At 36.5% G+C, this 13,943-nt stretch overlaps 1 protein-coding gene across 10 annotated transcripts in view; it reads right to left on the reverse strand.

The window, feature by feature from the left end:
- The window catches only part of NAV3 (neuron navigator 3), a 562,960-nt gene that overhangs the window by 100,199 nt on the left and 448,818 nt on the right, over positions 1–13,943 (reverse strand). For all 10 annotated transcript variants that reach the window (XM_074827171.1, XM_074827169.1, XM_074827167.1 and 7 more), the window contains one exon: positions 11,011–11,130. In XM_074827171.1, the coding sequence (XP_074683272.1) occupies positions 11,011–11,130 (120 nt within the window). The remainder of the gene's footprint in view (positions 1–11,010; positions 11,131–13,943) is intronic.

Raw genomic sequence — 13,943 nt, forward strand, 5'->3', positions numbered from 1 at the left:
AAAGGAAACAGCTAATGTTTTCAGAGTGGGACATGGTGAGGAAGACGCTTGCAGCTGGGATACTCTGAAATTATTTCATAGGCTGTTAACTGAAAAGATCACATTGTTCAGTTCCTCCTTGTATCAGAGCCATGGCTAGTGAAAGAAATGGAGCTCCTGTCAAGGAAATTGTTACAGCTCCCTCAGTAAGCACTAGTCAAACCCACTATAGACTGAGGGCCAATTCTGCATGTAGCATTGCTGACCAGCTATCTTCAGTATTTAATGCCTTTGTGCTAAGTTGTACCAAATAGCTGCAGCAGACCCAAGAACCTGACAAAATACCACCAAAGCAGCAATTCAAAATGAATAAACTATCTATTACAAATGTTCTGTGATGTAGGTTGCTGTTACTGCCCACACTGGAAAACTGCAGAAATGAAGTCCGAGTTCTTTGGGCTCACTTACTACTATTCAGCAATTCAGTGGCATGCTGGAATGACACTCATACACACAAGCCCAGTCTTCTTAAAAATTCCCACATTGCCAATTCAATAGAATCATTCCTAAAGAGAATATGATGGGTAATTTTACGGAAAATAGCTGTTTAGGGAAAGCTATTGAAAATCTAGTTAGGATATTAGCTTTCTAAATTTATCTGGAAAGCTCTATATTATCATTGTCGACATACTTTATTTTTAATACACAAAAAATTATTTTTCCCTACATGGTTTTCCATTGAGTTTATCCAGTTTATATTCATTCATTTCTCAAGAGTATTGTTGGTATCATTAATTTAAATGATTAAAGAGTGAAAAAAAAAAAGATATACAGAACAGGGGATCATAAATTTCTTTCTATCCTAAACAAAGGGAAAATACTTGTAAAATAGAGCCAATACAGTTATTTTTTACACATCAGAAGATTTGGGTCATACATGGCACGCTGAGGCAATTCTTTTCATGGAGGGGAGGGATTTTAACTCAAAGAGGAAAAAGAATAATTCTTTAACCTTAAAGAAACATGCTGATTTCTCTTTTAATAGCTTTGCTGTACAGAAACTGCTTTCCCTAAAATGAAGCCTTTCTAAAATCACTTGGAAGGTAATTCCTTCTAATAAGGGACTATCCCTGGATGACAGTATGTCATGTCATGCTGTGGCTGATGTAACTACGTAGAGGCTTGTCACTTCACTGCAGTGTTCCACTAGAATTTCTTTTACTTAAAATGAAGAAAACCCAGCAGGTTTTTTTTTGTTTTGTTTTGTTTTAATTCTTCAAAACAGTCATGGTTCATCTTAACATAACCCAAAAGCTAGCTGTGTAGATATGTTCCTGGTACAGTCAATAGAAAGAGATAAGAGCCTCCAGATTGTGGTTCAAGAATCATGAAGATTATACACCTTTATTGATCACTCGCCTCTCATAAAGCATTACATGTCCTCCAGTCACTTCAGACACATTAAATTTTGTCTACTTTGGTATTTGATTTTGGAAATAATTATCTTATAGAAAGATCTAGGCTTGATTTTAAAAAATGAAGTACAGCCTACATCTATTCCTCATGTCTTGTTCCTAAACTTTACAATCTTGATACTAAAATTGCGTTTCTAGTTTGAATCAACAAATTTTCAGATTTTAGGCACTGGCTATCAGTATTAATCTGTTCATCGATGAGCAGTCAGAAGATATGTAATACATAACATAACGTTTTCTGTCTCTGTAGTTTCTTTTCCAGAAACTGGTTCAAATCCTATCCATTTGAAATATCTTAATTTCACTTCTAAGTCAGTATACTGAGTGTCTGATCAAAAATTGTTGGATATTATATATATATTATATATCATAAAAAACCTCTAGCTTATATCAATAAGATTTATTTCTAGGTAAAACACTTCAAGGAATGACAAACACCTGTTTTGTCAATTATTGTACTTCCCAGGGCAATGCAATTATTTCCAACACTACACATGCTTTTAAACTGCAGTAAAGCAATTTTTGCTTTTGTGAATTTACCTACACTGCGGTTAATACGGTCAGCAGTCACTTAAAATTCTATTCTGCAGTATGAAATGGATCTAGAGAATAACACATCCAAAAGGAATGTAAGAGAAGGTTTAGCACATTGGAAATTGAAGCTGATGCACATAGGTAACAGATTAAAAACTTATTTGTTTGGGTAAATTGTAATTAGTCAAAGCTAATTTTTAAATTTCATTCAAATAATATATTTTAGATTATTGAATTCACTAAGCAGGTTTGATTTACAACTATACTGTATCCTTTTATAAAAAATGTCTTCTGTAAAATGCATTGAGAGTTCCACTCTTTAAGTTTACACATCTGATCCTGCTTAAATTGTTATGACAATTTTTTGTTTACAAAGGAAATCTTTGAAGACTTAATATTTTAACAATTAGATACAGATGAGATTAGTGCCGTAACTTCAAAAGAAAACAAACTCCAAGCACATTGCTGCACCAAACATTTCCCTGTGTGGAGCTGAGGTTGTCACAAGGGGCTCCGGAGGGGCAGGAAGCCTCCACAACAGCACTCGGAGAACAGATTGAAGAAGGACGATTGCCTTTTCCTCTCTCCATCAAAAGGAGACTCAGAGGTGACATAGTTAAGATTTATAAGTAAAATGTTGATACAAGCAAACGGAGAGATTTTTTTTCAAAGAGAGACATTAACACATGTTGCGCTTCACAGCAAGTGCCCCGCAGTGATGGGTACTCTGCACTGGCTGGCATTTTTTCTGCCACACTGTTTCCTTCCCAGCTTTCCCTTCATGCTTTCTCCCTTTGAATGCTGTGTTTAGCCAGCCTACAGGGTTGAAAGCCCATATCTTTTTCTGGAAAATAAAAGGCTCCTGTGTTTTTTAACCTGCACAGCTTTAGACACATCCTTCTTTTAATTTTGTCTAATCATAGATAACCCACGAATAGCTTTCGGCTAGATTCCAGCTGTCTTTTTTAGCCACTAATGGTGAAGTTACCTTGCAATGCAATTGTCAGTCCAAATTGTACTGAACATCACTGCTTTCCTGCAACCCCAGGACAGAAAGTAGTACTGTCTTGTTCTAAGAGCAGCACATTGCAAGGGAAAGAGATAAAACCTTGCAATTTTCCTCTTTTGTACTGTAAACAGCCCTACAGTTCAAGCAGCCAATGTGCACTTGCACCCTTAAGATTCCAAGCTTAATTTAAATTTATCTTTCCGCTACCTGTTCTGTCTGCCTGCCAACTAGGAGGAAGAGTGGGTGTACAAAATAACATCAAGTAGATGTCAGAGCAGATAATTTTACCCCTTTCCCATTACCTCTTGTGGGCACAAAAAAAGTGTACCATGACGTGGCTCTCCATTTTTTTCATGTTTCTCGTCATTTTAGAGGTTTGTTGAAGCTGCCAAATCCAAACATTCTTTAAAGTGAACTTATATCTAATAAATCCAAGGCAAATTATTTTTATAGTGTTACAAATTAATGACTTCCTTTGAAAGTGTTAATTGGAACATTCTTATAATTCATAAGTTTTGCTTGTCAAGCATGTGTGTATAAGTATACTACGAATTACCTCAATCCAGTAAGTAGCTATTATAAAAACAGTTCTTTAATAAATGACTAAAGTAAGAAACAAGAATATTCTACTCTGCAAGGAGGTAGGTCTCTCTGAGGCAACTTATACCCAAAAACAACTTAGTGATCACAAGCTGCTGCATCTACAATAATAAATTACCAAAATCACAATTTTTATATTCAGTTTCATGAAGCAACTGTCTAAAATACGCTGTGTTTGTTAATATTAGATCTGTAATCTCAATTGCATCTATTTTATTGAAAATGTCAATATATCTATTTGTTTTTAATAGCCAGGCAGGAGAATAAAATTACATTTCTTCCTCCAGCCATCAAACAAATCAAGACATTTTAAAGAACTTCATATGTTTCTTGATTTCTGGATTCAAATATGTATCACACAGGAGATTCAAGTTCTTTAATTTTATATTTGAGCATGGGGTATTTCGGGTAATGATTTAAATCTTGCTACCCATGTTTTGTTCTAACACAAAGGAGGCAGTACATCAGTCTTTGCTGATAATAGTGAAGTATAGTAGTGGACCAAAATGTTGCTGCTGCTGAAACTGTAAACTGAGTCTTAGGTAGTTGTTATTAAATACATTGGTACTCTCTTCAGAAGTAGATTACAACCAAAATAAACCATCTGCATTTTTCCTGGAGGGAAGTATTAGCAATCTGTTAACATATGATAAAGTCCAGCCTCACTTCAAATAATTTTTACATATCTAAACCAAACTTTCAGATAAGCAGAAATAAAGAATGCAAATAGACTGCATGGCTCTACACCATCCACTTCGAAAAAGTAAATTTGTGAGAATGTTAAACATGTCAGCTGTAAACAGTCAGCCTTTCGATTAATGACTTTACAGCAAACTATATGCTCAGCTCATTTAGCATCTCATGAGAATGTAATTTGCTTCCATTCTTTCCAAAAGTTTAAAAACTTATTTTCATTAATTCCTTTTCCATATAAACTGAAATTAGTTGATATTATCCCTCTTTCTGTCACTTGACAAAAATTGAAAAAGAGAAAACTTCATTTGTTGTTCATTTCACATACTCACTTGCAGCTCAGTCTCATTTTAAAGTAAACATCTGCCACGCACTGTTCTTGCCTTTTCTGAATGTCATTTCCCTATGTAAGCTGGGTGCAAAGAAATGTGTCTGCAGACATTATGTTGCAGGACCATGACAGTTTAACATACTAATGACAGCTTGCTAACAATGCAGTTTGTTTATGTCACTGACATTAATAAAGTATCTGAACCTAAAAACACACAGCTGTTAAACATTTCTATGTTTCGGTTTGTGGTTCTATGGGTTATTCCTATAGATATTTAAAGCCACTCAGGAAGGGGGCAACCTCACAAAACTAGATCAAAGTCCAGTTGCTCTACTTACTTTATACTGTCCAAATGTTGACTTTTGAAAGCATGACCAGAAACAAAGTCATATTCAATTCAAATACCATTCTTTCTAAATTAATAATGCTGTGCAAAATCATATTACTGAAAATTTTATTTCTCATTATGCTTTTGAAAATAAGGTATTAATCCTCAAAGAATTGTGAATACTTAACAACATAATGAGCCAAAAAAGCAGAAGTGCTCCTTTTGACACAATTATTCTGCTCTTCATGCATGGATACACACATATTTATGCTTTAGTACTTAAATTTAGCATCCATACTTTACAGAAACAATAAAAACTGAGATACACATTGAAATAGATACCTCCAACTAGTAACTTTCTTGATAGCCTAACAGATGCCAAAAATGAGGAAAGACTTACACCAGAGATTATGAAAATGAAGGATCATTTGAGAATAATAAAAGTAAATGGTGAGAAATGTTAACAGCAACAGCTGTGAAAAGAAATTATGGAAGATTAAAAGTATGGAAGAGAGCAACAACAGTAAAAACAGTTTAAAATTTGAATTGCTTCACAAGAGAGATTCTTTAATTATGGTTTCTGGAGATATTTGAGCAATAACTGCAGAAACAGTGAGGTATAGATATTTATAATTATTTCAGTATCCTAAGAACCAACTAATACTGTAAAATCACAGCCAGAAAAATTATAGCAGATCACAGGACTGTATGAACCATGTTGACTTTAAGGTCTATAATGACTTTTTTACACTGTGCACAGAGTAGTAATCACAGGCATACTCAGTGGTGAAGGCAGGTGCAAAGATACCAACACAGTGCAGTAGGTTTGCATCAAAACTCAGTTTTGCCCAAGAAAGTTGTAGACAACTAGAAGTAGGTATATCTATTTTCTGTTTTATTATTTATTTCACAAGTATGCGATAAATATTTGTATTATTGCCATAGTCACTGGTATCCAGAGTTGGACACAGCTGAAATGTTGGGAGACAGAGGAAAGGGTAAAGGGCTGAACGTGTTCACAGAGTGAATAATCCAATACATTTCCTTTAACTATCCATAGTTAATTCTGCTCTGCTACCAGAAGCACCAACAGGTAATAGTTGCAACATGGCAGAACAGTAATCACATCAAGACCAAACTGCAGAGACACACGGCAGAAAGCACGGTATTAGTACAGTGCTAAAATACACATTACGCAGAAGCATCTGGATAGAAAGGCAAAACATAAAGTATGCCTGTCCACTGAATAACATCCCAAAGGGCTAAATTCCAAACAACATCAGCAATTTTAGTGTGCTGCCAAAACTTTTCAGTATGACAACAGGCATTGTATTCTATTGGGATTTTAAGTTACTGTCCATGATGTCTCTCAGCCTTTTCTGATACTACCAACCCTATGAAACAGGGCTCCCAGTTCACCCCTTTGAACTCTGGAAAAGTTCCTTTTCCAAAAGTACAATATTCCAACTCAAGGCTCATCTACTCAGACAAACACCAGAAGACTTATAGTCATTTATGCAGGAAGTTCATTAATAAACTACAGGCAAAATCTGGAATTATTTTATTATAATTATAATTAATAATGTATTATGATGATTATGGTTTGGCTGAGAACAAACAGGCCAGCTTAAGGTAGTCTGAGATAACTGCCAAGTCTTCTGCACATGTAACAGATGGTGGAAGCATTTTAAAGACTCCCTGTGCACAAGAACTCTGTGTAATGGGGGCTCGGATTCAATGCAACCACAAAGTAGCTGAAGCGGGTCATGATAAAAGCACACTAAGCAGAATAAGCTACCTTTAAAGTTTTGGGTTTCATCCAAAGAAAAGGTGAAAAAAAGAAGAATAGTGTGTTCAAGGGATGTGAGGGAAAAGTGGCTGTACAACTCATGTTGACTGTTGACTGATGAAAGTGAAACTGTGGTTTTTGATACAGTGCACTAAATTCAGCAGGTACAGGGGATGGAAGGACAATGGTTGAACTCATTGGAGCTATATCCCCTTCTAAATGGGCTTGTTTAAACTTTCCTAACAGTTTTTATGGACAACTCAGGGTGGTTTGGAAACGTTGCAACTTTTCAATAAACCTTATTCTTCCCAAGAACATAATTCATTTTGTGTGCTTACGTCTAATCTCTTTTGGCTCATCTTACTTTGAAAAGAGTTTTGAACTCCAAGAACGTTCCTCAAATACAGCCTCTAAGAGTCCCAGAGGCAAATGCTAGAGTGTAGAGGAGGAAGACAGAACAATAAATGAAAAGTAATGTCATACCACTGAGAACTCTCTCAGCCACATCCCAGGTTACACCCGCTGCAGAGAATCTATCTTCCTCTCTAATTAATTTCTTATGGTATCTGAAGCAAGGTAAATTGCAAGTATTAGGCATTTATAGACAAAGAAAAGAGTTCAAATTAGAAAAAAAAAAATCAAAAGAAGAATGATAAAACCACTGACATCTGATGCTGCCAGTGTACCTTCAGCCTTTCATTGAACCATTACAGTTCTTTCCCTGTAACAAGCAAATATGCTGTGTTCCTTTCTACACCAATGTGCTTTCCAGAGCAGTATGCAAGCAAACTTAAGCCTTGTCTTTTGTTGTATTCATGAATTTAACATTTTATTAATTTGTTCAAAGAGCAATTTAATATTATTTGGATGAGCTCTCTCAGGCTAGGTTTCCACATGGAGATCCTTCAATTCTTTGTTTATTGGCAAGAAGTGGAGATGCAGGTGCTATCTGAAACCAATTTAGAGTGGAATCAAACTGGGACCTGATTGTATTTTTACACCAGTTCCATGCCCTTAATTTCAATGAATTATTCCTGATTTATCCATGAAATGAGAATCAGTCTGAAAGTATACATTTGCCAGAAATGTCATTACCCTTAAGATATCATCAGCCCACCTATCTGAAGAATACTGTACTGACAGTTCACAAAAAGAAAAAGTTTTAAAATATAAGCAGAAGCTGTAATTTAGGTTGTCAGAGAAAACCCAAGTTCAGTTTTCATGAAGAACATGGGGTTGCTGTCAGCAAAAGTTGCTGTCTCTGGTGACGGACAGAATACTGAAACTTCTCTCCTGCCTGCTAATGTAAATCAGATATTTGCAGTATATAATTTATTTCCTGCCTGCACAGAGATGCCAGCAGAGTCCTTCACAACAGAAAGGCCAGAGCAAATCATGCCAATTATGAAAAGGTTTATAATAATGATACCATAGAGAAAATGATATGACCTTCATATATCTGCAGGGATGATAGAAGAATAGTCTTTCATGGAAGTTCATCACACCAGTGGCAAGGAATACCTTGAAGCCCTGACACAAACCTTATTATTTTTTGTTCAGAATAGAAAAAATAAGATCTAAAATGCTACGTGAGGTAAGATGAAATCTCAGGTACCCATGCCGTTGTGAAGGACCAAAACCTATCCTGACAGACAAAGCGAGATTCTCAACAATCTCTGTATTGCTTTTTCCACCTGATTTCATATCATAAATGTGACACACATTGTTGAAGATCATCATAAACATTTTTCTGTGTGTGTGTTTGACCTAATACAGGTTTTTTGTGACACATTTTGGCAAGTCTGTGTTTTGTTATCATCAGAACTCATAAAAATACCTATTTTTTTCAACTTCCTAAGCAACTTTTTGCCGCTTCAAGAAATAGCATACACTTATGCACAAAAAAAATCTATGTCAACAAAGCATGATTAAGGTCATAAAAATGAAGCACTGAAAGGTAAGAAAATGCCAGAATTGTCTGAACATCCATAATTGAAATCCCTCATGCCTGTGCATTATGATAATTTTTTTGATTACATGATAGCATATAGTATGTTCCATGACACCCTGTTTAGGGGGTCAAGCAGAGCACAGGAGTCCAGCTATCATTCTTTGTGTAAGGGAAAGAAGTCATTACAAAGTAAAATCTACTTCCCATCTGTAGGCTTTAAACTCAAAAATTACTTTGGGTCTCGCTCATGCAGTTTGCTAATGTCAAGAGCAGTTTGCAAATGCACAGTGAAGATGCAATATACTGAGATTTTAGTTGTTGAGATCAAATAAATCTTTCCTGAATACACATGAATTTCATTTTTTTTAAAGCCTTGTATCTTGCATAAAATCAGTCAACTTTTCACTCAAGACCCAAAATAATCTCCTAACAAATATGAAGTCACTGCTCCACAACCTGACAAGTGATAGACTCAGAGATGAAAGACTCAGAAACAGCAGTGTAGTTTTTAGCACCACATTTTTAGCCAGTCTGACATAGTTGTATAAACAAACCAAAACAGATTTATGTATTGGGAAATGCTGGACAATCTCATTAATTGAGAACTGATGATAGCCTCCCTGTGGTTTCACATGCAAAAACATGTATGTACCTGCACACTATGTAGAACAAATTAACACATACATTACTAAATAACACTTCAAAGCAAAACAAACACAAAGTGTATGAGTAGCATCTAGAGCTTGAGGAATACTAAGAAAAATTTTAAAGTTCCTTAATTTGGACCTCTTTTTTTTTCAGGGAAAATGTGCGTGGTTTGAAACCTGGGTGTGAATATTGCATGGTGGGAAGAGCTCTAATAACTTCATTCTCAGGTGAAAAAAAGATATAGAGACATACAAAAATGTGGGCGCTAGTGACATTCTCTGTCTTTAATTACATGACTCCCAGCCTCTATATTTTTCACCCTCTCTCCCACTTTAAGCTTAAGGTTCTTGTTTTCACATACAGAGTTCCACAAAAGTCCCTCCTGCCCACATCTCATTTCTCATTTTCTCCTTCTGTTACTGCCTGCATTCTATCCAAATTATTTTCTTAAACGCCTACTGTACACTTTCTCTGATCTTTGCATCACGTCAATGCTTGCGTTCCAAAGAACTGAGCCATGTTCATTTGAATTGCTATCTAAAATATGTTTTTTCTGCAAGGTCAACGAATGCTAATATGTAAGATAAAGCAACCTTCTTTTGTAAGTAACTGGTTCTCTAGATGAAAATTATCTTCTTCTGTTTGACTAATGCAGACTATCACTGACTTGTGTCACATATTTTCACCAGAAAACTGTGAAAAGTAAAAATTATGTCATACTTAGGTTAATATCCTAGATCTTTTTCAATTTGCTGGGTTTGTAAAACCAGAGCTACTTTGAGAACCTTTTTTCCCTTCCTGATTAAATACATTTTTTTCCTTAAGGGAAACCTGATTTTAAAAAGATGGGACTGAAAGCAACCCCCTAAAACTGAAGACTGCCAAATTTCACAGCTGCTCCTTATCTCTATGACGGTCTGACCAAAACATCAGAGCTGACAGCTCTAAGTTCTGCAAAAGTTGGATTATGAAATTTTTATTTCTCAGACATGGAAACAAGCCACCAAGATGAATCTACTCTAAGCTCAAGGAAAAGAAGCTCAAGGAAAGAAACAGAAAACACTTGCCTAACCTGCAGAAGTACTAGTGGGAGCGCATTTTTAGGCTCACACCCATGTATACATGTATAGGGCAAGATAGTGTTGCTTCAATTTTCACACTGCATAGACAATGGGATATAACCCCACTTCTCACTGCCCACTGCTCACAGGTACTGCCTTCGGACACCTGCAGAGGGCAAAATGGGTGGAGAAGATCAGGGCTCTGGTTCCTGCCAAACCCAAATGCATGTTCTGACACACTTTGTCAGGCACACGCAAACTCTCTGCTCCCTAGAGACCATGTGTATTCTCCCTACACCCATCAATTGACAAGGCAACCTGTAAATGTCTTGTCCCGTTTCAGAGATTTAAGACTGCAAGTAAGGTCTGGGCTTCTTAATATTTTCTCTTACATCTTCAACAATACATTTTTCCTAAGTTCCCTTCCCATGTGAGAAGTTTGCTTTTTCCCCACTCATGTTGGTGTAGTGTGTGCTCAGAAAGCTAGCAGCCTCAGAAGTTTGCTTTCTTTTGCTATTCCTTATGAATAAAATGGTGATATATTAGCAGGTATTAAGGATGAAAAATATTTGTAAATCTCAGATAGCTTTTTACTCAATAAAGCACTGTTACCTGTCAGCATCCACAGTCACATCATGAACCCCTCTCTGAATAACATCTCGAGAGGCAGCTAGGTCTGGTATTCGGTTCAGACTTCTTGTATATAGGTTGAGTCCTCCATCTGTCATGTACCTGAAAATAAATGTGTGGTCAATCAGTGGGAAATGCAGCCATCTGGCAATGAAGTTTCACTCTAAAGTTAACAAACTGTGGAATTCAAATGTTTAAGGCACGGGCTGTCCTATTAGAAGTTAGGCTTATACTAAATATTCTCACTTTGTGTGCCCAGTGCAGGGAGATCAGATATATCCCTATTTTCTAGGATCATTTGCCTTTTTCTGTGATGGCTTACAGGCCAACCGGTTTTACCAAAATATATTTAGACTGAGGCCCTCAAGTATCTTAAAAAATTTTAAGTATATTTTAAGTACTGCAGTTTTGTCAAAGAATAGCACCAGATGCAAGAAGCATAACTCCGGTTAAAAAAGAAAAAAAAAAATCAGTAGCATCCATCTGCATGGGAACAGAAATTGAGAATCCAAATCAGTAGTCCCTGCTGGGATGCAATTATTCAGATATGAAAGAGATATCCACTGAAGCCCTTACAATGACATTTAAGAATATGTTTCTATCTGTGTTCCTTTTGCTTGATTCCCACCACTTCACATTATAATGAATGACTAATGAATCCAACAGTGAGTATAGTGCTGCTTACTCACTAGAGAACCATTAAAAGTTTCTGAATTTCAAGCAGCAGCAATAATTTCTGGAATGACTACCTACAGTTTTAGTTATCTCTATGAGAGCTCTTGGTGCTTATAACTGAGCAATACCACAAGCCTGTCCTGCTCTCAGGACCTGCCCATATTTTCTCAAAGGACTTTTCATTAAACTGTCTTCCCTCTTATTAGGCTCTTGTTTTTTTCATTTCCATATCTCGTCATTTTTGGTAACTTTAGCATAGCAACCTACCACAGAGTTTGCACAAATTTATTTGTGAAGGACCATGCACATGTATGGCACTTAACAAAGAAGTATGCATATACATAAAAAAATTTGGTATACCTCAGGGAACCTACTCAAAGTAAAATTACAGGCTTACTGAAATAAGCGTAGTCCCAATGCTAGGATGATTGCTAAAATTATTTACTGGAGTTCACTCCCAATTCAAATAATCTTTAACATGAGTTGTCCCTGAGCCATGAATGGTGCCACTCAAACCCATCTTTCAGTCAAAGCGTGTGTCCAAGTGCACAAACATTTAACTTTAATAACTCTGTACAGACTCCCAGGCACAAGCCAAGGCACACACACACACTGCTGGTGCTCCAGATGTTCTGTTGGCCCTCTCCCTACGGTTCCTTCTGGGAGCTGATTTAATTGAAATCAACTGTCTCAGAGACCTTGGGGCTAATACAGCAGCCCTGGAGCAGAAGCCTCCAGCCCCATAGTTCAGGGCGGGTGAACTGGTGCAGATTGTGAGAACAAAGCTACGGTAGCGTAGCCCTGTGCAACAGCTACAGTTTGAGACAGCATTTTGTCCTGGGTGTCCTGGGTCTGGATGAAGGTGGATAAAGTATATTAAAACACAAAGGATTGGTTTGTATATTTTTAACTAAACTCTGAGGCATTTTACACACTGGTAAGATTTGGCCTGGAGTTCAGCAAGGGATTTCTAAAACCTTGGTATCTGGAGTCTGCAGAAGGTAACTTCACATTTGTTTCCAAAGGTAAATTAACAGTCACACTTACACACTAGATTTATCCTTTTATTAAAGAAAAAATTTAGACTTTTTGACAGATTATTTAGGTAGGGGTCAATTATATGGTAAATTCCAAGGCTCTGGAACTGCATATTAAATTTAGCTGTGGTTTGAATGCAATCCAGACTATATGGATTTTTTCCTGTATAAGTAAGCCCTGAATGGAGAGACTTAAAAAGTTCAACAGGCCTTCCTGGCACTAATTTCTAATTACTGCTGCATTCCTATCCCAAGTGTTTAAAGTAATTAAACTGATAATGGAAGAGGCATAAAGGAGATAAGACTTTATATGCCTCAGTAAATCCTGAAATTTCAGAGCTTATTAACTTGTTTTTAACATTTACCACACCTAAAAATGTTAACTGAGCACACTGCAACTTACTGTCTGTTGAGTCATCCTTATTACAGATGCAAAGAAAAGTCACACAAGATGACTATATTCATCCTCTAATGTGATAAGCTAATTAATACAACTCATCGGGCACTGCAAAGGATTCCCTTATCTTTTTTTTTTAAATAAACCCATGCATCCATCAAAGGCAGCATTTATATTTCCTTTGTGATAAAAGGTCTTCAGACATGAAAATGCTACATTTTCCATATGTCTTTTCTCTGTGCTGGCACACATGCATATGGCATCCTACTTGACAGCCACTAATGCTATACTGTGGACAAGCTTCTCAGCAGTGCTCCATTCACAGATCACTGAGACAGTGCACCAGGGAGATATAGGAATATGCTTTCTTTATAGTTATGCTTTTTCTAGAGATCTATCTTTGGATCATGCTTGAGGTGAGACACTACTCTAGAGAGAGCTTTGATCAGACTTACATTTGCCCTTAGGAACATATCATATCCAATTTCATCAGCCACCATTCTCTAATCATAGCTATACTTCAAACTAAAAGATTAGACTGACAGCAAGACTTCTAAATTTATAGAGTGAAGTAGTGTGGTGTGACATGGCCATGTACTCTATGGGATTTCTGGTCAACCCAACGTTACCGCAGTCATCAAGCAGCCTTGAGATGCCAACAACAGCACTGAACAGTAATTTAAGTACGAGTAAAACCGTAACATGGCTTTTTTTTTTTTTTTTAATGATGCTTTAGAACTTCTAACATACAGAGGAATTACGTGACTTATGTTCCAAGACTGATATAAGAACTGTTAAATAGTAAT

Source organism: Strix aluco, chromosome 5 (genome assembly GCF_031877795.1).
Source record: "Strix aluco isolate bStrAlu1 chromosome 5, bStrAlu1.hap1, whole genome shotgun sequence".
Lineage (NCBI taxonomy): Eukaryota > Metazoa > Chordata > Aves > Strigiformes > Strigidae > Strix > Strix aluco.